We start from the raw sequence: 23987 nt of genomic DNA on the forward strand, positions 1-23987 counted from the left end.
TCTCTAGCACAGACCGCATCAAAAGTGGCGTCAGAAACAAACTCCAAGACAAAGAGGACATGCTCTCTGCTGTCTCTTCTCAGAATATTGCATTGTATTAAAAAAGAAAACCCACTAAATGGCCAATAGTTCTTGCAAATTATTACTGATAAATGCTTCTCTGTCAACAGTTCTCTTGATAGGGTAACAAAAAATCTTAAATTTGGCATTTTAACAATCTACTGCATTCAACTAATATAAATTTTACTTTTCTTCTTACATTTGAGACAAAAAGAAACTATTTTTGTAGTACGAAGAAATATGAATAAAATCCTGAGTTTTCAGTATGTCTACTATTGCTGTAACTAGTAATTTATAAATACTTGCTTCATCAACTGACCAACTCCTGCGGAGGCTCAATTTCCGGGAACGACAGCAGACCTTGCCCTGCCGGCCTGGACGGCCTCCTGCCCTACCACGGGCGCCAATAATCAAGACCAGGGTCCGCCCGCTGGCGCAGTGCAGCCGCCGGCCAGTCCGGGGGTGGGGGGGGTGGGGGGGGGGGCGGCCGGCCTGCGTCAGCAGCAAAGCTGGGCAGCTGAGGGTCTGTACGTACGGCCCCAAGCCGGAGACAGTTACCATCTGGCCCTTTGAGGAAAGACTGCCAACCCCTGATCAGATTATGACCAGCCACGAGCTTGTTTCTCAAGTGCCAGTGAGGACAGAGACGGGTGTGAGCGGAACCACCTGAGCTGTGCGTGCGTCTCAGGACCACCAGCCTCCCAGCTGCTTCCTCTAGAGGAAGCGGCACGGGGACACGGGATGCCCCGCGCTGGGCCCGCCCCCCCGCACGCCCCCCCCCCCCCGCCCCGCAGGGCAGCTGGGGCCCAGGCCGCGCCAGCTCCCCCTTTACCCTGGCTCTCCGCTCGGCCTCCAGGCGCTGCATGAGCAGCAGCGTGTCCACGTCGTCGTCCTCCTCCTCCTCGTCGTCCTCGTCCTTCTGCTTGGACTCCTGCAGCCGCTTCTGAAACTGCCACTCCAGCATGAGCTTGCGCAGCCGGTCGCTCTCCTCGGCCGAGCGCTCAGGCTTGGCCTGCAGCTCCCGGATCTCCTGGCTCAGCATGTCCACGATGTGCATCTGCTGCTGCTTCTCCAGCTTCTCCCGGGCGTCCCGCTTCCAGGGGTCAGGGGACAGGCTGTCCCCCGCTGACAGCTCCTCCTTGCTGATGGTGATGTACTGCAGGTCCCTGCGCTCGATGGTGCGCGGCTGCTGCTGCGGCTGCAGCTCGCGGATGACCGTCTCCGGGGGCCGCGGGAGGGCGGCGGGCCTCTCGGGCCGGGTGGGCGGCGCGGCCGTGGGGGACAGCGGCGCGGGGTTCAGCGCCTGGGCGCGCATCTGGCCCAGTCTCCGCTCCTGCTCGCGCCGCTTGCGCTCCCGCTCCTCTTCCAGGCGCGCCTTCTCCTTCTCGTACCAGCGCTGGTGCTCCTCCCGCTTCTTGCGCTCCGCGGCCGCCTGGGCGGAAGGCGGTGCGACCTGGCTGGCAGGCGGGGGCGGCAGTGGCAGGTCCAGGGGGACCCCGTCCAACTCGGCGGGGAAGTGCGCGGGGGGCGGCGGGGGCGGCGGGGGCAGGTCTGTCCGCATGGGCGGGGGCTGCGCGGCCGCCGGGGTCTTCCAGCGCCCGGGACCACTCTTTGTGAGGGTGGAGGCGGGCGTGCCCGACTTGGAGGAGGGGTCCAGGTGCTCCTGGCTGGATGCACTGGAGCCCAGCGAGGAGCTGGGGTTCACCCACAGGTCGCTGTCAGACTTGCGGTCTGCGAGGGCCTCCATCCTGTGCGGCTCCAGGTGGTAAGTTGAGTCCTCCCGAAGCTCTTCCTGGGAGCGGGCCACACGCTGGAAGAGAACGGACAACGCTTACGTGCCGCACGCAGCACAGGCACTAGCTCATAAACACTGCATCTCAGGAGAAGAACGACTCGGAAAACGGGGAAGCGAGCGTGCAGAACAGAGGCTGAGGCTGCCCACGCACGACGGCGCGGGACGCCACCTTCCCAGAGGACGTCTCCATCTGTCGAGGGAAAGCCGAACTCTCCGCATCACTGCAGAGACAGGCGCGCAAGAACTCACGCACCCCATCTGCACTCAGCCCTGCACCAGACACGGGCCTGCCGTCCAAAGAGGACTCATTTAGTCAAGGGCGTGAACAGCGACAAGGATGACGTGTCTGCCGTGAAGTTCTAACCATTACTGAGGATGATTGTCGAATCCTAACCACGCGGCCCTCCCGCAACTCTGAGCTCCGCCAGTGACGACCGGTTCCCGGGGCCCTGAGACAGGACCGGCACCACGGTCTCCGCCAGGCTGAGAAAGGTAGGAACACCGGGTATAAACCCGCTGGACATCGTCTTCTGTGTGTGACACAGGAATGAACACACGTTCCTCAAAGGGCTAGTCTGAAGTCTGAAAAACGGCACGTCTGAAAGTAGTTTAATATAATAGAAAATCACCCACTTCGGAGTCTCAGCCATTTTCCCTGCCTGGTTAATGAACAGAAATTGACACCGCACACCTGAAAAATAATTTCCTTTTCCTTAAAATACAAACTGAGAACAAAAAAAATGAAGAATCACTTGAAAAAACAGTAGCCTAACAGAAAAATGAAACATGTACTTCTAGCATTCTTACGGCTCTACTACGTGCACGGAAACAGTTTTTCAATTGCTGGGCATTCAACCTACAGCCCAAATAAAAGCATTATAAATTCCCTGCTATCTGTAGAGCAGATACTTCTATAGTATAAAATTTGGAGACTCATGCCTTCAGATACACACCTGCTCACCTTCTCAGTCCAGTGACTCCTGAAGCATCCCTCCGCCTTCCTTGAAGACCTCATCTCACTGCTGGTGCCCACTCACTGCACCCCACCCTCCATGAGCCCCGTCAAGTTCGTGGTCAGTTTCGCATCCACGTAAGTGACCCTTCAACATGCTGGCCCCTCGTCTCCCTGCCCCCTCTCCCAGTGATTATCCATGTGGTGAGGCAGAAGCAACCTGCACTCAGCACATCTGTGCTGCTTAACAACATCACTCCCATAAAAGAGGAGAAACGGTGTGCACGTCCGTGGCACGTGGGGACAGACCATCCTAAGGGCTAACAGTGCGCCCGACACCTGGACTTCCCGCAGGTCCCCCTCGCCGCCACTCACACTGTCTCCCGGGAAGGAGTCCCTTCTCCGCCTCCCACCCTCCCAGGCTCAGTCACAACCATCTCCAGTCTAAGTTCTCTTCCCACCACTCTAATCCAAGGGGGGTTTTCTCCCAGAATTTGCTGTCTGGGACATGTACTCGTTATATACTCTAGACAGTACCCACTTGAAGCAAACATTTAATTTCTTTCCCTGATCTTCCACAGCGTTAACTTTCAAAAAAGGGAACTGCATCTGATAATGTTCCCAGGTCAACTAGCCATGCTGACATTCCTTCTCCACCAACTTGGATAAAACCCTGGTTCCTTAGCTTCTCCCAGAAAGCCCTGCCACGTTGTCACCCTGCCTTTCCAGCCTGGAATCCTGCCACTTCCTCCCCCACCCAGTTCCTCCCCCGGAGCACAGGAGCCTCTGGTCCAAACATCCCTCTCCAAGCCTCACCCCAGGGTCAGAAGAGCTTTTTTGTTCGGGCAGCTGTAGTGTACATGGGAGCCCAGGCTGCAGTCGCACTCGCACTGGGATTGCGAATGGGCTCCCCCACCCTCCCCCGGCGAGGACACTGAGGGAGGGCTCCGCAACCCTCCCCCGGTGGGGACACTGAGAGCTGGCTCTGCCACCCTCACCGATGGGGACCAGCACATCCTATGCTGTCCTTCAGTCTCAGCTCCTTTCCCACCCGCACCTTCAGCTTCACATGCGGGGCCGCAGTCACCTGTGGGTCCCCAGGGCTCAGAACAGCTCCTGATAGGAACAAAGTGCAGCAGATGTGGTCCTGGTCCTCACGTCTCACTTCCGGAATCAGTGAACCCTGCCTTACTGACCATAATTACACTTTAACGTGACCGACATCTCCCTATCCAACACGAAGAGGACAAAGAACCCCTTTTCACAGTATGCGTTCTGCCCCATCCCTTCTTTTCCTCAGGGAACCAGGAAAACCATGAAGGAAAGGAGGAACTCTGTCTGTAGCGGCGCTGCTCTACAGGAAACACCAGAGTGTCTCAGAAGCCACTCAGCTCCTCCCCACCCGTCAGGTCCCAGGGACAGCAGGGGACGCTCACCTGGATGGCGAGGCTGGAGTGATCACTGTCTGTGCGCATGTGCGGCTTTTCCTCGTAACTTGGCCACTGGTTCTGAGGAGGAGCCGCGCGGTCCTGGGACCTGGAGGCGGGGAAGGTGAAGTACTCCCTGGTGGACGTCTGCGTGGGGACGGGGTAGGCCTCCGGCCGGGGCGCAGGGGGCTCCTCCTGCAAGACGGGAAGGAGAAGCGAGCTTTCTGCAGTCTGTACAGTAGATTCACTTACTTTCCAATGATCTGTTTTAAAATATGTACGTTTAAAAACCGTGTTCAAAATTAAAAGTGTGATCCTACACTGAGAATAATAAAAAACATTTTATTTTGCCCAGTCTTATTAATTTAAAGCTAATTTACCTATTATGTTAAAAAGAAAAAAACCCAAACACTCAGGAATCATAAACAATGCTAGCCGCGAGAGGACATTTCACTAGACGACGTGGGCCTGACTCCGGGGGACCTGAGGGCTTGGGGCCGCGACACCCGCACTCATCTCGGACCTCAGCACAGAGGTTCCCAGTGGAGACGGATGTTATCTTGGCTGCTGTTCCAGGCGCATATGCACTTTTCCCGCCAGGACTGGGAGGCTGATCTGTTGGTAGGAGACAGAAAAGAAAGTTTAATATTAAACACACCAACCCCAGAGTGCCCCCTCTCTCCAGCTGTGACCACGCCCGTCCCCAGGGAGCTCAAGGCGGGAGGGGAGGCCCAGACCCCTCTCACTTGCGACGTTGGGGCTGGAGCGGTGGTCAGCTCTGTTCTTCATCAGCCTGTCATCGCCGGGCAGCTTCTTTGGTTCGCTGTATTCCGCCCAAGGCAGCTGAGGGCTCTCAGGTGACCCGTTTTGAGCTGAATTACTATAGAGCTCAAAGCCTTCACTCTTTGGTCGGGGTTTACCTGATCCACGCCGATCTGAAACTGAAATCAAAATGCATTCACGATCTGCTCATTCGGTCAAGATTTCATCTTAAACACCCTGTTCAGTTTTAAAAGAAAGATGAATCTATAAACATTTAAAATTTCATAAGCAAGAATTTGTTTTTACCAGGAGAAATGAGGTGATTTCTACATAAGAGTAAAGCCTTCTAAAGAATTTCGAAGTTTTCAAATAAAGCAACATTTAAGCGGCACCAATGAGAAAGTCTCCTTCAAAGCTGATTTTCTCATAAGCTTACCTGTTCTAAGTAACAAGACTACTTTTGAAGTAGAATTTTTTAACTGGAACATCAACACACTTCCTTCCCTTTGTAAAACATGCATGGATTCTTTTAATCACTCAGGGCTGTCGCCCTGCACGGCCATCATCCGACGTGACTACTCCTTTACTGTTCGGGTTTCCTTATCTTCTTCCTCGATGACCCTGATGTACCTAACAGTTTCCCTCACTGATTCCTAACTCATCATCCAGTCTGCTTCCTTTCAATGACTATAACCTGAGAAATCAGACAACCCATGTGTTAAGCACGATGTCATGAAAAAAGTACAGGAAGCTCCAGGCCAAGGTCTGTCACACAAGGCCCGCTCTGCTGAGACGCCCTTCTGCGAGTCTGCTTCCATGGGCAGTGGCCCGGCTCCCCCGAGGCTTCCGCTGCTGCCACTACTAGCTGTGGCCTCCGGGTCCTCCCCGCGCACGGGCCCACAGAGGAGAGCTGCCAGGCCGGACGCAGAGGCCACGCACACAGCCAGCTGAGTGAACATGAAGTGTGTAATGATCTAGAAGACACCTAAGTCATAACAGGGTTCCCCTGGTTTCTGAACTAATTCTTCTAAAAGTCCTACATGTATATTGATATTATCCTGAGATTTCTGATGTAGCTACAAAACCATGATTCCCACCAATAAACTATTCAAACAACTGAGCTTTTTACTTAAAGTGAACTGTATGTAACAAGACGACCCCGTCCTAACTCTGCACATGCGAGACTGGACCCTGCTCACACCCACATGCGAGAACAGTCCTTCAGGAGAGCGCTCTACCCGCCCTCTGAAGACCACACACCCCGCGTCTGCCTGTCAAAACTGAAACATCGCTCCTCGCCTTACTCCTGACCGTGCGCGGGCCGTCTGCGTTTCCCCGGGGTCTGTGCAGGTGAAGTCAGCAGCTCCTGGGGGAGCTGGCGAACCACCACACCTGGTCGTGGCTACAGCAGAGCACGAGCTCGCTGTCCTGGGCATGCGCTCAGGTGTGCCCTCCTGCCCTTACCTGTACCACTGGGACAATGAAAACCACAGTGCCCGCTGCCCGGGATTTGTGGCACTAGAAGGGTCACGACGGGAAAGCTGTGCATGTACGCGGTCAATATGCGTCAGCGCCCACGGGCAGCAGCCAGCTCCCCAGCCCGGCCCTTACTTCTCTGCATCATGGGCGACGGCTGGTTCAGCAGGGTGGCCAGGCCGTGATAAATGGCTCCTTGCTTTGCCACTTCCAGCGTCACCACGGAACTTGTCCTTGTCATCAGTTCTGCTGCCCTAGGAAGACAGTGTCACAACTGTAAGAGCAATGAGACGCTGGTGCCTCTCTGGGGGTACCTGGCCCAGGCCAGCGCTGCAGCCCGTGCTCAGGGCAGCAGCCGAGCACCCATGGCGGCCTCACCACTAGTCCGGGTAAATCTCCGACCGCCAGCCAGATTCCCTCCCTCTGAAAGTCAACTGCACACACACCTCCTTTCATCATACTGAGAACAGTAAGACTGTACTCAGAAATTTCAGGAAGCACTAAGAGTCAAAGAAACACATTCAGACTAAAATATGTAATTTGCTAATAAATGAAATGCCATGTACAGCTTTTTAGTGTTGTTTGTAATCTTCTAATTCCAAAACTTAATGACAAATAGCCCTAAAAGTGCTAATATTAAGCTTTAAACAAACAAACAAATGATACCTTTCTTGAGAGAGTCCTACCAGACTCCGTCCATCCACACTGAGGAGCTGGTCGCCGGCAGCCAGCCGCCCGTCCTGGGCACCGCGGGGCAGGCGGGGCAGGCGGGGCAGGCGGGGCAGGCGGGGGAGGGGGGGAGAGAAGCCAGTGAGAGAGATGCTCAGACTCGCTTTCACAACAAACTGAAAGCACCGTTCACGTCACTTGTCACATACATGACGCACTGAGTCTATGTCTTTAAAACGTATACCAACCACGTCTGCAGCGCCTCCTTTCACAACGGACTTGACGTAGATCCCAAGCTTGTCTTGCCCAGCTCCCTAGACAAAAACAGGGGAGAAACACTGCACTGAAAAGAACAGTAAGAAATACAATACTCTGCAAAGTAAAACAAAAACAGAAACACAGAGGTCACTGTACTGATTCCTCAGCCACAAGCACGAGTGAACAGGTCCACGGCAGGCACCGTCGGCCCCTCAGTGCCCAGCAGCCATCACGGCGCTCCTGCATCCCGGCCCTCGACGCCGCCCCGGACCTCTCCCTCTCCACGCGCAGAGCCCAAACTTCAAACAAGGAAAGGCTTCTTGTGGCCAACAAGAAGAGAGACTTAGCTACAGCCTACGCAGAAAATACTGCACCGAAGCAATTCAGGGATCGCGTGCTGTAAGCCTAAACAAACGCCGCAGCCACAGGCCCCGGCCCACACGGGTGCGCTGCGGCTTCGCCGCACGCTGGCTCTCGGAAGGGCGAGGGCTTCCGGGACAACCCAGGCGACACGTGCAGCTGCCTCACAGAGCCACCAGTTTCTACTAGGGCGTTACAACTCCACTATAAAAATCAAAATTTGCTGTTGTTGATAAAAACCACCAAAGGAAGCCTTCACATGTATGAAATCTCACGTGAACATTACTGCCAGTATTCTACAACGGAGAACATATTTCTCAGCCCAGAACTTTAATGCCTATGAAACTGTGTCACAAAAGCAAAAATGCAAGACGGTACTACAAAAAGTTACAAAGATACAGTTCAACCAGTGACTGAACTGAAGCACCTTTTCTGCAACACTCTGGGACTGCTAACCTCCCCCAGAGACCCCTTCATCTCCCCCTGCAGTTAACAGTGCAGGCTCAAAGAGCACCGGCCGACCGCTGGCATGCCGAGTCCCACCCTCTGATCACCGCGGGAAAACCCAGCAGACGGCACGATTCCCCGAGGCTGACCCCATCTGTCACGTAGTCCCTCTGAGAACTGTATACAGTGTCTCAATTCAACAAAACAAGTCCATTTCAAATTCCTGTGGTCACATTATCTGGGAGCTGATTTTATAAACGTTCTACACATGGTAAGTAAAATCAGTGTTCTTCTCTGCAGCGCCTGAGCCTCTGGCCTAGGTTTTCCGACTGTTCCCCTCAGCCCGTCTGTCTGTCTGTCCACCTGCATGTCCACAACCACCTCGCCGCCTCCCTGCAGCTCTGCTGCCCAGCCCCAGCCCCCTGGCCAGACGCCCTCGTGACTCGCTTGGCACTTCAACACGACACGGCAGCCCAGGGCCCCACTCCCTGCCGGGGTCCCTCCACCATGTGCTGGCACAGCTGGAAAGCTGGTACTTTTCTGTAAACTTGAAATTTCACACACACACACACACATACACAAAATATATATACACAAACGTACATAGACATATACACATATATACATAGAATCACTCAATAAATGGCATTTTATGTTCATTACATTTTACATAAATGAATTTTATGTATCACGTGGCAAAAAAAAACAGTCAGTATACCTTCCACCTGACCTCATTTATACCAATACCAGGTTTCTTGAGCCTGGGGACCTGAGCTGCAACGCGGGAAATGATTCCCAGGACAGTCCCTACGGGCCCATTTGTTAAATGGGGCGTTCCCTCCTATGGAAACTTTTAAATGATTTCTTTGAATGATATTCCATATTTTCATGTAATCTGTGATTACCTGTTGAGTTCAGCTGTCTGAAAGACAGTTTCACTCAGCAGACAGTCACTGAATGCTCACATGCCCTAAGCCCTTTGGACAAGTGAGTGAACAAAACAGACACCCCTTCCCCTCCACAGGGCTCATATTCTAGAGTAGTTTCCTTTTGGTCGCCCAATAATACTTCTGATCAAGGCACTGAAAATCCCTCTTTTTCTTTTTCTGCAAATGCTAAACAATTATTTTGTTGTAGCTAGGCCAATTTTTTTTTTTAAAAGGGTCCTAAAAGTATAGTTACCTTTTCTTCTGTTTTCCATTTGACTGATATAAAAAGCAATGTTCACTGAACTTGGGATGCCAGTTTTTAGTGCATTACTTACTACATTTTCACAACCATCGTTTGTTGGTAATGCAATACTGTCCTTACAATTTAGATACTTTTAGTAAGATAATCAATTACTACCATCTTTGACAAGAAAAATCTCTAGCAGTAATACTAATAATACAGCATTTTTTAGTAACACGGATGTAAATAAAACACCAACTACGTATTTGGATACTTTAAAACAATAAATCAAGCCCTCCTCCCCCAATTCTGGGATGCTTCGTAAGCTTACTAGCAATAAAGAAAAAAACCTCATTTACTTTTAAAAAATCTATTTATATAAACTGTAATAAGAAAACTTTAACCTTTTTAAAGTCACAAAACAGAGTAAGAATGAGAAAAATACTGTTTTGCTCCCAACGAATGAACCAAGAGCCTACATGGGTGCACTTTGCTACGTGGCAGTCAGCTCCCGTTAGTGACAATCTTCATTCCAGGACGCGGTCTGTGTTGCACGTTCACAATAAACTGCAGTTTCACTACAGTATCACTTCCTGTTTTCAACCTCTTCATTTAGACCAGAAATCACACACTTGAGGGTAACCACTAGGCTCTCTTATTTCAGAACTGCTCTGAATTTTGGAAAACCAATACACAAGCTTAAATTCAGTAGATTCCATGTGAACTGCAAACAGTATTTAAATAAAACCTCAAATCCTGTAATATTTTTCAATAATTTATTATACATAACATGCAATGCAGAATTTTGAAAAATCTAGTTTAAACACTCAAGAATCTCATCCTGAAATATAGATATTTGACAGCACCATCACAATCACATCCTCAAACAGGCATTCGTTCACATTACACATTTCAGAAAGATTCTGGCACAATGAGGAATGTCTCTTCGTGACGGACCCGCTGGGCCCTCCCCGGCTGCTCAGACACTGCCCTTCCCGAAGCAGGCCTCCGGCAAAGCCCTCCTGACCCGCGCCCCGGCCGCCCGCTGCCCGCCTCCTGCTCGGGGCGCCCACCTCGACCCCTGCCGTGGTCCTGCCTTGTTTACGCTGCTCTCCACACAAAACGAATTTGAGATGCAATGGGTCTGCCAAAACCCTTTTCTCACTTGACTCCGAGGCTCACCTGCCACCACCTGCCAGCCCACTCGCCTTCCCACGTCAGGCAGGGTGTAATCTCTGGCTCACTGAGGTTCCCATGGGATCCTCTTTGTTCCCTCGGGACTGGCGCAGACGGCTCCTCCCCACAACTCCCTCCTGGGGTGCCTCCCCGAGTCCCTGCAGCTGGCCTCTACACCATGGTCACTCCTTTATTTATAACCTGCTGTGAGGAAATCCAGAATCTTCCGGAACCAGTACATTAGCAGGTTAGCTGCTGCCACATCCATTAAATGTAAGTTGGCAACACAGCACCGATAACATGGCAAAACCAGTGGTTTAGAAAGTTAGAAACCTCAGCATTCCTGAGCGTGACACCAAACGCACTGCGTCAGGCAGGGACACCAGCCCCCGGCTGTCGGGTCGTGGCAGAGGAAGCACAGCCTTTCGGAAACCACAGATAATGTATCTCCATTTTCTCGCAGGATGGAATCACGAAGTTACCATCACTTCTTTTCATTCTAAATAAGCTCAACTCGTAAGTACACCTCCTATCACAGCAGGCCTTCAGCCGAGGGGATGACTCAGAAGGACCACCGGCACCTACGCGGTCTACTTAAGGCTGGCCGCAGACAGACTTTAATGAAAAGTCATCGACAACGTGTCCTGAAATACGACTACTTTTAAAAAGACCCTTAGGGGTAAGGGGACACATCAGTAACCCACCAAGAAGCAGGCGAACTCTGGCTGGCGTCTGAATCTTCCAAAAGGGGTCCAACCCTGCACTGACATTGACCTGGTGAGTATTCCCTGTTTCACAGATGGCTCTGCGTGCACGCCTGTCCCCATGTCCCCGTTCCCGCAGTCGCGCTCCCTTCCTGCAGACTGGCCGTCTCCGGGGAGACGCCCCTCCCTCTTTCCATGCCAGCTCCCTCCCACTTCTGCTATTTGAAATAAATCTCACCTAGACGTCACGTGTAGCTCGGGGCTGTAAACTGGCCATAAGAATTGTAAATGAAACTGCTGTACAGATCGACGACAGTTCCACCGGTAATTATTTCAGAAAAACAAAGTCACGGATGAGTGCACCTGGAAGTGAATGAGCTCTAAGGAGTTCTAACTATACACGTGTCAGATCAACATGGGTAGTTACTTTCAACCCCAAAGACCACAATCTTGGAGCGACTCTAGGGTGACCCAGTGCCTCAATCCCGCGGGGGTGGCGTGGCTGCAGCAGGTGCACAGAAGAGCCAGGACGCTCTGCTCCCTGCCAAATGCCATCTGCACTGGGGACAGGCCAGCCATGTAAGGCGCCAAGTCACAATCACTCCTTAACACTGCGGGGCTCTCCTGCCACTGGCCCCATTTCATTCAAATAAGACTGTGATAGACTATGATAAAAAATGAGTGAAACAAAATTTTTTCATTTCAGAAATATGAAACCACTTAACTTACGCCTTATTTCTACACAACAATGCACAAACTAGCCTAGTAAGACTGAACTTAAAAAAACTTACTAAACAAATTCTTCTACGTTAAAAAATAAAAATGGGGTCTGGAAGTTACAGCTTTTTGCTGCTCTGCATCAATGGGTCACATGTGTCATTAAACGAATGCAGAGATCAACTACACAGCACTGACCAATGCCAACTAGAGGGACAGGGACAAAGTGCTCTTTGGACGCCGGTGCACTGACATGGGACACTCTGGCAGCGCGCCGTGGCCCCAGAGCACTGGAGTGTGGGAGCCCGAGCTGAAATGTGCAGTAAGCGCAAAACATCCCAGACCTCAGAGACTCATATGGAAAAGAGGACCTAGAACATCTCACTCATGACTTGTGCTGACATGTTGAAATCACAACAACTTGGACATACTGCACACTATTAAAGTTAACTTGTTTCTTTTCACCTTTTTAATGTAGTTAACAGAAAATTTAAAATTACCTATGTGGCCCACACATTCTATTTTCTACTGGACAGCACTGCTTTAAAACTGTAAGCTTTTCACAGTGTATCTGTTACTAGTAACCACAGAAACTAGCAATAAATCTAATTATGCAGATAACTGGGTAAAAGAAGATCACACCACAATGTATGTGCTAACAGCACACCCTGATTTCCAGCTGTGAGAACAGCAACCACAGTATAATAAATGAACATGTAAAGAATAAATAATTCTGAGAATTAATTGCCTAAAGGTACCTAAACTGGTATTTGAAAAGACCTTATTGCATTTTTGGTCTGTTCTTTATAAAAACTGCAATTAAAAGAATAAGCATAAGCATTTGGAATTCATTTAACAAATCAAACTCCTTTTTAAAACCTGTCTTCTGGACAGCAGTTATATATTCCAATGGCATCAGGAACTATGAATTTCACAAGACACAATTCTGGAATTTAATTAAGTACTAGAAGTAAATGTTTCAATATCAAAGCCACAGCTTCCCTCCCGGAGGCACTGAAGAGGGCAGTGCCGCTGTGTGGCACCTGTGCCCTTCAGCGCGGTTTCCGAGGATCAGACGACAACTAGACACACGTTAGCCAGGCGGTGGGAGACACATCAAGGAGCTCGGTGCTCAGTCCTTAAAAAAGCAACGAGAATGAAACAACAAAGGTCACTCCCGTGCTGTTAGCATTTCTTAACACACATCTTGAAGCTGCTTTCCCTTCCCTTAAAAGGCAGAGAAGAGGAGGGAAGGAGAAGGCATAGGGAGAAGGGGGTGAAGGCAAATTACGTCTGGAATTTACCTGCAGGACAGGTAGGAACAGAGGGAGCAGCGGAGACGTCACAGAAAAGGTTCTCCTGACGAGTGGCAGGCGGCAGAAACCATGCTGCACTCTCCCCAGAATTCAAAGAACACGCACTGATCAGGCAGTTGCTTTCTGTATCTGATGAGAAACGGCTCCAAGTTTGGAAAGGCTGCTCCCAAGTGCCCCGTTTTCTCTGAATCTTCCAGGCACTTGGGAAAGACTGAAGTGCAGGTCTGTCGCCTCTCGCTCAGAGACTCAATCAGAAGGAGCCCACACTCAAATTCCAGCAGCAAATTCTGAGTGCGTGTGGGTGTATGACATGATTAATGGCCTAAAAACATCATTAAAACACAATCCAAAAATAAAAAAAAAACCTGGCGGCAGCCAGAGGCAGACACGCCAGCCGGAGCAGCATGAATCCGGCCATTGTCTGCGGCCAAGCCGCTCCGCCCTCCGCCCCCTGCCCTGAGCTGCTTGACTGCTAGTCAGACAACTAGTTCTGATTCATTAACTACTGAAACTCAGACCAGTTTTAAAAACATAGTATGGCTCAGCTCTCAGCTCTCTCTTTTTGGTCAGAATTACCTTCACGCCGAAAGCGTCCGTTTTAAAACTGGTTCCTGATACCCTCTCCACCCCAGGCCCCGCTAGCGGGTGACTGAGCTCAGCGCCCCCAGGCCCGGTGCTCCTACCAGCGCCCCCAGGGCCAGGGCCACCCCTCCAGTTGCCGCAAGCCCAAGTACGGAACGACACAAGCCACCTGTCCTCTCTCCATGGGGCCAATGAAGGAAACCAGACGGGTTCTTCATCGGGCCCCGCAGACGGCCGCCCTGAGACAGGTGTGCAAGGCGTGGCGTGTGGAGCGCGCTCCCCCAGCGAGGGCACCGCTCCGCGAGTCTCAGGGTGTCTGTGGCTCAAACGAGACGGGGCAGGAAGGTGACCTCGGGGCGCCCGCGCAGGGGTGCCGGGCGAGGCCGGGGTCTGGACCTAGGTGAGGCCAGCCCCCTTCACTCAGGTGACTCTACAAACGCCATCGTTCCCCACACACACTACCACGTGGAAGGAGGGCCCGGCTTCAGCGCATTAACATTCACCGCTCCCGCTATTTTAATGCCGTAGCTGAACTCACTCTTTCAGTCAACCCAGGAAACCTGATTTAGGCCACTGCCATAAAACAGGTGAAAAAATAGGTGAAACGCTGTTCTTTCACGCAGTTTTAGGCCACTGCCATAAAATAGGTGAAACGCTGTTCTTTCACGCAATTCACTATTAGAACAAAAACACAAAATATTGTTTTATGAGCACTGGCTATACAGGGTACTCGGTCATTTCACACAACTTAATGGAAAGTTATTTCTGGCATTTCCACAGGGGAAAGTCTGCAGTCACATTGGGTACCTCGGCATTGATTTAAAAAGGAACTGAGAACTTCCTGACTTCATTCCTTTGACCAGGTCTTTCCCACGTGGCAAGGACAGTAAGGAGAACAAGGGGGGGTCTCAGATCTCTCAAAGGACTAAATTGTACTTCATGTAAGGAACCTACTTTTCAAACAGTGAGAAGGTGGTTTATTAATAAACAGTTTTCACCCTCTCCTTTTTTAAGGCATGAGAACTTTATTTTAAGTTAACTAAATAAGATTTCAAAACAAACTCAGTACTCAATCAAAACACAAACTAAGGTTCAATTAACCAGTCACTTTAAAATAATGTCGTAAAAATCCTAAATATTTTTCAAACTGTCATTTTTATGTTCACTTTTAGAAAAAAAAAGGTTTTGGAGAAAGCCTACAGGAAAAACCACGTCATGTGGCCAAAAGAAAGTTGTATCGTGGACATGCTTGTATGCGCTCCCGGCAAACTACATAGCAGTGGTTACCACTATTTCAAACAATTTTCACATTATACCTAGCGGGGCTAAATTAACAGGTTTCTTCCTTGTGTAAAAAGCACGTAGGAGCCTCCTACTTTAATGAACCTTAAGAACCTGCAGGGCTGAGACAGAGCAGTCGACATTGGGGGAGGTAATTACAAGCTCCATTAAGTGGTGGCTTCAGGAGCAAGTGAATTACCGGCAGGTCTCAACACGTCACAGCGCAAGAAAAGGCGTCCCTTGGAGCCCACAGCTGGAGTCTGCAGGACACCCACCTCCACCACAGCACCCCAAGAACTCACCCCAGATCCCGCTCTTCCGACAACAGAGAACCACATTTTGAGCTCTAGGACCACATCAACTGCTCCAGCTGCAAAACGCAACCGTCTACGTCTCTCGGCTACGACAGCAAGCAGCACGGCTGGTCTGTCCAGACTCGGCCACCGCAGTCCCGAGGAGGGTGCTGCCACGCCACAAGACATCTGCCGTCGACTGACGGGAACCCAGGCAACATTCGGCTCTTGCGTAACCAGTCAGCTCGGGTTTTCCTTTACTTTGTGCTTTATTAAACTTTAAAAAGAGCCAGAAAAATAAAAAGGAGGGACTTGTTTGTATTTTAAAACTCCAGATTAAACAGGAAGCACCGTGCTGTGCACTGGTGAGTAAGAGGCAGGCTGAGCCTCCCCAGGAGCAGGGCTTTGCAAGTGGACTGGACGCGGCTGCTCCAAGCCATCTGGATTTCGTAAGGCTGCACCGCAGCGTGGAAGGGGCGCTGGCGAGCTGAGCACCAGAACACTGCCCAGGCTCACAGCGGCGAGGCCACAGGCTAATCAGGAAGAAATGAGAAGGGCTGAACCAGATACAAAGGCCGTAGCAGAAAAAGCAAAACCACACAGACACAAGTAAGTGTTTTGGGGGTGAAGCTCAGCCACGGAGGCCTGCGGGCCCCTCTGCAGGAAAACCCACAGCACAGCGACGAGGAACGAGAGCCAAAGTGACTGGCAACAGGGCCCTGTGGTCACTGCAGTCCTGTGATCACTGGGGCCCGGGCCAAACCCCCCAGGCTCCTCTCCCCGTGGCTGTGTGGAGGGCAAGGAGGGGAAGCAGCCTGCTCCAGGCACCGCCACTACCGTGCGGCAGGGCAGGGGTTGCCCGTGCTCAGGCCCTGGAGGACAGAGCAGCGTACGGAAGGGGAGAGACCCTCATCCGTGTCAGGGTAGACACCCGTACACCCAGTTCCTCGAACCTCCAAGGTCAGTCTGTGCTGTCACCATGACTCACGCAGACCCCTGCTGACCTGGCAATGGGTACAAATCAAACGACTTGTTTTCTGTTGCTGAACATTCTTTCCAAATACCAAAGATACTCCAAATAAACTGTAGAAAAACGGACTCCATTAAGCAATCAAATACACACACGAAGTAACGCTTCCACGTGCCCAGCTGCTGAAGACAGAACCAGGGTGGTACTGTCATATTTCTCCCCCCACTTCACTATATCCAACTCGGCAACCAGCCTGAAAGCTGTCATTCAACAGGTAAGTCTTAGTACCTGAGATGCCCCAGACAGGTATCCTCAGCAGCAGACAGGATGAGCCAGGCCTGAGAGGGCGTCTGTCCCAAGAGAGTCACATTTGTCTCCATCCCCACCACTCCCTTCTTGACTGCGCCGCGAGGACCGCCCGTCTGGAAAACCAGGAGCAGCTTCCCTACTGGTCCCCCGTGTACTTCGGAGCCCTTCTGACGCCCCTCCACAAAGCAGTAAGAAGAAACTTTCAAGACTGCACTCTGATCACATGATGCCTTTATTTGAACTCCTCTGATGGCTACTTATGAAGCCCACAACTCCAGCAAGCCCTGGAGCTTTCCGTGTGTGTTTACTGGGCCCAGCCACACCCCTTCCCTGCGCACTGCCCTGCCAGCTCTCACGCCTGCGGAGACCACACAGCTGCCAGGCAGACGTCTGTGCACCGTCCAGCCCCGCAGGGAAAGCCTGCACCCTGGGCTCACCGGGTCTGGTCTCGCCTCCTCTCAGGCCGCCTCGACAGGCTCCCCGGCTCACTGCGCTCCGGCTGCGCCGGCAGCCTGTGCACTCACGTGCCCCCGTCTGTGCCTCTTCCCGCTGACACGGCCCGCCCTTCCCTCAGGGAGGCCGTCACTGATCTCTGCTCTGCCCTGGAGCTCAGATACTGAGTAAGTATCCCTGAATAAAGAATGACCCCTGATGTCATTCTCTCACTCTATTTTTTGCCTTGTCCCTTGAGGGATCGAGGGTACATACTGGAGAAGCAGTTGCCTGGGATTTCAGATATTCTTGGCAGAAGAAAACGTCACTAGGTAAAGAATTACTTTCTCGGGAGCCAAACATGCGCTTGGTCTATTTTACAAGCAGATTCATTAATTCATTCATTCTCTTTGGACGAAGTCTGGAATCTCTTTCCAAAAATCTTTTCGTATTACTTTTGTTCCAGATCTTTTCTACGGAAGACGTCTGGAAAGACCAGAAAGAGCAGGGGGAAAATCCCTGATGTGTCAGAGAGGATGCCCCCGTTGAGAAAAGGGAGGTGCTGTCTGGTCCCCGGAAAAGAAGGGGCGGGCCCCAGGGTGTGAGTCTCATGGCGGGGGCTCTCTGCTTTGTGGCTCTGTGTAGATGTGCACTCAGCCATGCTCCCCATTTGGCTCCGGTGGGGAAGCAGCTCATCTTTGACTTGCAACTGTCTGCACTCCCCAGTAAGCCCCAGATCTATAATGCTATATCCTAGTTAGAAATATTATTAACGCCTCCATTTTCCAGTTTTTTTAAACGAATCTTTTAAAATGTCTTAGTATAAGAAGCAAGGAAAAAAAAAAAAACTAGAGACTGAAAGATCAAAAATGAACGTCACACCCTAACCTCACACGTGAGGCATGTCACATCCTCTCCCAGAATCGTATCATCTTAACGATTAACCGCTACTTCAGTCTCCAGCACACTCAAACGCGAGGAAACCCATCTTTCGACTACCACGACCTTGAGACGGACCCCTGTGTGCCCCCAAGCGCTGTGAGGCTATACTGGCTTCTGACCACAGGTCACAAGCCCTTTTAGGACAGCAAGGATTCTGGGTCGTTTACATTCTTCTGACTTTCTTCTTTGATTTCACAGAGAGAACACTTTCCTTCTGACGCCTCAGGGTACGAAGGCAGATGCCCAGAGCACACGCTAGAGCTCAGAGGGGCTCCACACCGCACAGCAGAGAAGCCATCAGCCGGGACGGGGTAGGCGGCCAGGCGCGGCCCCGGGAACCACAAACGAGAGGCCCATCACAGGTGTGTGGCCGACAGCCTGGAGATAGGCAGAGGCGGCGGGGAGCACTCGGTCAGCACTGGGTGGTGAGGACCAGGAGTCTGGCTCCCTTTGGGCCCAACTACCAACCCCAGGTAATGACAAGGCTCCGCCCGGCAGGCCTCCCGGGGGAGCAGAGCACCCGCAGCCCACCTGGGGCGCTACTGCCTGCAGCCAGCCATGCTCCTGCCTGGGCTGGGCACGGGGCTGCCCCCGCCGGCTCTGGGCTTTCTCCTCTTTGCTGCCTGGCTATAAAAAGGCAAGAGACCTTGGCTCCGGGCTCCTCATGGCAGCAAGAGGACATCCCCCTGCTCTTCACCTGATCCCCACCAGGGACCACTCCCAGGGAGGGTGGAATCTTGGGGCTGCCACCCTATTGTTTTGTCTGCTGTCTGCACTCGCAGGCCAGGGGGTAAAGCTGGACTGTGACTTCCCGTCTGGCCCCTGTTCTAATTGCCCACTCACAGCTGGCCGCCCGGTGAGGCCAGGGGCCCGCCTGAGGGGAGGGCAAGGGAGTGACCAAGCGCCAGGACACGGTGTCAGAGGGAAGGGGTCAGGTAGACCAGACCCGCATTTACAGAAACAGGCAGCTTCAGGCTGAAAGAGGTGAATAACCCTGCAGAGGAGGGTTTCACATCTCAGGTGAGAGAAGGACCTGAAATTCGATTTTACGCAGCAGAAAACGTGGAGGCCGCCTCTTCCCTGCATGTTGAAGTGTGGGAGGGCGCTTTTCATTCTAACACTGTTGACTCAGTAGGTGAGCAAAGTGAAGCCTGTCCACGGGCGCTCTTTCCCACCCAGGCCCCCAGGATCTGAGCTGTGGGTCATCCAGTTACAACAGTCTGCAAACACGGCCCACAAGCAGCACCCTTATCAGGAGGCATCCCTGTGAATTCTGGACTGGGAGCTGGGTCAGCGGCCAGACCGACCTCCGGGCCCATGGTGGGTGACCCACAGACCCAGTGCTTCAGAACCAGACCACCGTGCCCCAGATAACACCTGCCACGCAGGCGCTGGGAAGGCTTGGCTCCTCCCACTGACCCCTGACCGAAGCCCACCTCCCCAGTCCCAGAGCCCGTCATCCGACTACACACTGGCCCCACAAGTGGCATCCTAAAATCTCAGGTTCATCATGTCCCTCTTTTGTTCCAAACCCCCTCTCTGTGGTGTGACTCTCAAAGTGCCAGTCACATCTTTAAAATCAATTAAGCACCTGTGTTCTCCCCTCTCCCCAGCAGAGGTCTGGGGTCAGCCGGAACGCAGGCGGCGACTGGCTGTCACTTCCCCCACAGCCCACGGCAGCCCAGCTCCCCACCGGAGGGAGCCCCTGGAGACCAGAGCCAGCACTCTGCTCGGGAGCAGGAGCCCAGGCCCTGACGCACACGGAGCAGGGGGTCAGGGCCCAGGCTTCCCACAAGCAGGAGGCCTCCCAGCGGACAGCTTGGCCCTGACGGCTGCTGACTCCAGGCGTAAGGAATGCAGTGTGGCCGCTCTTACCCACCAGCTGCGTCCTACCTTTGCAGCAACAATGCTAAGGCCCATTCCATTTTGCTTTTTTAGGGTCACAGTGATTATTTCAGGTTCTTTCCTCAGAGGCTGAGCCTAAAGGACAAAGAGAAAAATTTACTGTGCAGCTGACACAGAAGGGCTTCCACACCACTCGTATTCCCGTGGGGGTGGGGGAATGAAGGGGAGGGGGAAAGGAAACAGTAAAAAAACAAAAAAAATGATACAGATGCTCTTCACATGAACACTCACACTCCAGACACCAGAGCCTTAAAGAGGAATCATCATAAATGCTGCTGAAATGTTGTTTAAGGAGCTTCATTTGCAAAATAAAACTAACCCTAATGCAACTGTCACGTTAGAAAGGCCTGGCCATTAAGACAGAACTAAATGTTTACTTTATTACCTTTCAAAACAAATTACTAGGTGCTTTTAAAGAAGAAATTAAACTCATCTTAGTTGTAACAGAGTTGATCTACATCCCTGTCTCTTACACAGCAAACATAAAGCAGCGCAAGACCCAGGCAGCGGCCCTAAGTGCTCCGCACCGTATGCGCCCGCAGCGGGAGGACAGCCCCGAGCGCCCCAGTCACTGCCCCAAAGACCGGCCACTCCTCCAACAGACCCGTAAGCAAAGGAGAAAGTGAAATTATCCACTGAAGTCACGTGTAACATACATGTCATACCTCGACTGAGAGTCAACAAAATCACGAAAGAGAACTACCACCACGTACACACTGAGAGGATTACACACGCAGTGTGAAGGCGCAGTGCCGAGAAGTGGTAGTTACACACGTGGTTGGCTAATTTAAAACCAAAGTCTGTATGAGAATATTTTAAGCGAAATAAACAAGATTAGGTGACCAAACTTTTTTAAAAAATCAAGACCTGAAATCTCCTGAAGGATACATGAAAAACTAGAAAGATGAAAAAAATCAAGATTCCATCTAAGGTACTTGTTTTTCTATAAAATTTGGGAATTAAAAATTTTGCTATTACTTGGGACCTGACAAACAGCTAACAAGGTCAACACAAAGTACTTGCAGCAAGTTCGCTGCGTCAGCAGCTAAACGTGTTACCTACTTGGTGTAACAGCAATCATCAACTAATTCAGTTTTTGGAGATAGGTATGGTACCTGCTCAAATCTAAAGTCTGCTACTAAGCAAAAATAATGACTTTGAGTTTAACATACAAAATATACATCACACTCTTTACTTATATTAAGTCCCGCCACCTTACATAATCTAAGTTTTCTTAGAAATCAGGTTAAGTACAGGCACAGTTTTGGCTGAACACTACTTGGTAACCTGAATACTGCAAGAGTTTCTAAAGCTTCAGAAGAGCCATGGTTGTTTCTCACAGCCATGAATCTCCGAGCCTCGGCCGAGGTACACTGGCCCGCCTCGTGCCTGCAGGGCAGGCAGGCAGGTGGCTGAACTGCCACACCCAGCCACACGCGACACCCCGACCCCTCTGCATAGTGAGCGCTCAAGCGTGTGCTCACATCTGCTTGCTCCTCTGAACCCGCAAGTGGCTTGAGAGGTGGAAATGGCAATTATGTTGGAGGTAAAGTTTAAGATAAATGAAACTGAACAAGAAAGTACAAAAGGAAAAATTTCATTTGTTTGTGTTTTCTGGATGTTATGTGAAACAACTCTGATGTGGCGTCACCTTCTAAGACTCGGAAAACCATCCTTTCTTGTTAAAACTCTGTATGAAGCATGGCAGAATTTTCCTTAAAATCTATCAGGCTAGTAAATATTGAGATTGACCACTCTTTCAAAAAGATATAAAATATTTAGTAAATAACTTGATACATATTTATGACAAGGCAGAACTAACTAGAAAAAAGAAAAAAAAATTTTGAACCTAGGAAAAATTTTCTAACAAACCCCATTAAGGCTACCATATCAGTATATTTTTAAAATAATGTATTATGGCCAATGTAACCGTGGGTATAGTCTTTATTTTTAAAGCTATCATTGTTTATACACAAAACTGTATAGACATGAACTGAAAATAAAAAATATTTTCAGATCGTAGGACCCACTTCTGTTTCCAGTCCAACCATCACCCCACAATACTTGCCAGCTCCGCGTTCTCGCGCACCAGGTGGCTCTCGTGATCCACTCCTTCAAAGTGCACGGTCCAAGTACCTGGGGAACGCGGGTGAGGAATCAACCTGCAAAACCCTGGGGAGAAAATAAGCAAGCTGTAAGGATGAGAAGCACGCCTCGTTGGGCCCACGATCTTCCCCAAGCGAAACCGCGTAAGCACCACCCGCTAACACCTGACGGCGTTTTCTGTCCTCACTCGACCTCCACGCCCCGTGACAGCCAAATCGTTCAAACAGCTAAGATCACATATTTGCTTTGGCCCAGTGGAATTTCAGCACCAAGCAGAAAAATGAAGGAAGTTTCCCATCTTCTTTGCTCCAAAGAACCACTCCCCCTTCCATGAGAAATCACAGAGCTGCACCATGGCTGCTTCCCCGCTCATCAGCTTCCTCTGCTCGACTAAGAGCTCCACGGTGACAGCGAGTCTCCAACAAGAGGAGAGGAAGAGGGACCGGAGAACGACACGCACAGGGTGCCTCCCACACCTGCAGACATGGGGTTGCGTGCCTCACGGCCACGATGTTCTCTAACTCGTACAGCAATCCTGGGGTAAGACGGGCCTCTTCTCATTATCCTGTGTCCAAATCTTCTCGTAAGTCATACTCAAATTTCTTCCCAATAAAATTTAGAATCACCCTTCTATAAAATTTTAGAGTGTCTTTGCACCTTCACCGGGGACAGGTGACACCTTTACAAACTAAGCCCCGGCACTCTCATTCCATCAGACCGCACAGTGCTCCCAGACACCCTACAACAGGCCTCCTCCGGTCACGCGGGTCCTCCGGGCCCTGGTCTCTACAGCGTGGCCTGACGCGCAGCGTGGTGAGCAGACGGGCCTGGCCCTGGTGACCTGGGCCTGGTGGGCCCAGCAGAAAATCCCGTCTGCGCTAGGGCTGCCCCAGCAAGGGTCATTGTAGCTGTTGTTTTTGGACAATTGTGCGGTTGTTTGTGTAGAGGGCAAAGAAGACGCACAGATATACTTGGTTACAATTACATATAAGCTAATTTGACTTAGCTTTAGTCCTTTTTTTAAAAAAAAAATCACTGTTTCAATGAAATATTACCTACAAGTTACTTCTCTCTCCCATTTTAGGGAATCTTAATTATCGTGGTTTTGAAATGTCAACAGTTGTAATTCATTTTCTTGTTTTTCCAAACGTCAGGTTCCACAATGTCTGGACCACGTGCAAGAAGACGTGTGGCTCTCAGCCCGAGGAATGCGTCTCGGCTCAGGGATGAGTCCGTACTGGTTTTATGGACTTCTCTCTCAGACTTGTGTTGTACGAGGAACAGAAGGACTATGAACCGAGAGCACACAGTGGTTCTTTATTTGCCTTACAGAGAATTGGTATGAAGAATTAAAAAGGCTGAGGTCATAAAAGAAAACACCCAGTTCTCTGTGAGTCTTCTAAAGGCACCTTTGTACAAGGCTCCATTATCATCTGAGAGGCATGAAACGACACGGGGGTGCCAAGGCCATGATGAAACAGCACACGCGTCCCACAGCCAGTCATCAAGGCACCCCGAGGGCAATCACGGAGGAAACACCAGCACCAAGCCAAGAGCCCACTGCTCCCCGCCTGGCAAGTGTCTACCCTACAGCGCCTACTGCAAACCCAGCAGCTGCACACACTCGACTTACACGTATTTGACAGAAGCTAGTAAATGAGCCTCCTGCAGACTAATTCACAAGGTAGTAAAAAGCAGCCTGGCCGAGCACGCGGCACGTGAAGGCCTGTCCCGTAGGAAGCATGCTCCAGCTCGGAAGACAGACGTGCACACACGTTCAGACGCGGCCACCGCACACCATAAAGGAACATAAGAGCCACTCGTGGGGACGGTGGCTGAGGTGTTACGAAGAGGCTGAGGTTTTCCGGGCAAAGGGAT

General features: G+C 51.1%; 1 protein-coding gene and 1 long non-coding RNA gene across 22 annotated transcripts in view; one reads left to right on the forward strand and one right to left on the reverse strand.

Annotated features, from left to right (window-relative positions):
- AFDN (afadin, adherens junction formation factor) overlaps window positions 1-23987 on the reverse strand; it is a 122896-nt gene that overhangs the window by 15696 nt on the left and 83213 nt on the right. For all 21 annotated transcript variants that reach the window (XM_064486456.1, XM_064486450.1, XM_064486462.1 and 18 more), the window contains 9 exons: window positions 22072-22175; window positions 19992-20078; window positions 7390-7455; window positions 7139-7212; window positions 6608-6726; window positions 4981-5175; window positions 4758-4849; window positions 4244-4429; window positions 893-1870 (listed from right to left, as the gene is read on the reverse strand). In XM_064486456.1, coding sequence (XP_064342526.1) covers window positions 893-1870; window positions 4244-4429; window positions 4758-4849; window positions 4981-5175; window positions 6608-6726; window positions 7139-7212; window positions 7390-7455; window positions 19992-20078; window positions 22072-22175 — 1901 coding nt within the window. The remainder of the gene's footprint in view (window positions 1-892; window positions 1871-4243; window positions 4430-4757; window positions 4850-4980; window positions 5176-6607; window positions 6727-7138; window positions 7213-7389; window positions 7456-19991; window positions 20079-22071; window positions 22176-23987) is intronic.
- On the forward strand, window positions 1869-4583 carry LOC135321464 (uncharacterized). Its single transcript, XR_010381176.1, has 2 exons — window positions 1869-2945; window positions 4108-4583. It is a non-coding gene; the product is annotated as an uncharacterized LOC135321464 (long non-coding RNA).

Source organism: Camelus dromedarius, chromosome 6 (genome assembly GCF_036321535.1).
Source record: "Camelus dromedarius isolate mCamDro1 chromosome 6, mCamDro1.pat, whole genome shotgun sequence".
NCBI classification, from domain to species: domain Eukaryota; kingdom Metazoa; phylum Chordata; class Mammalia; order Artiodactyla; family Camelidae; genus Camelus; species Camelus dromedarius.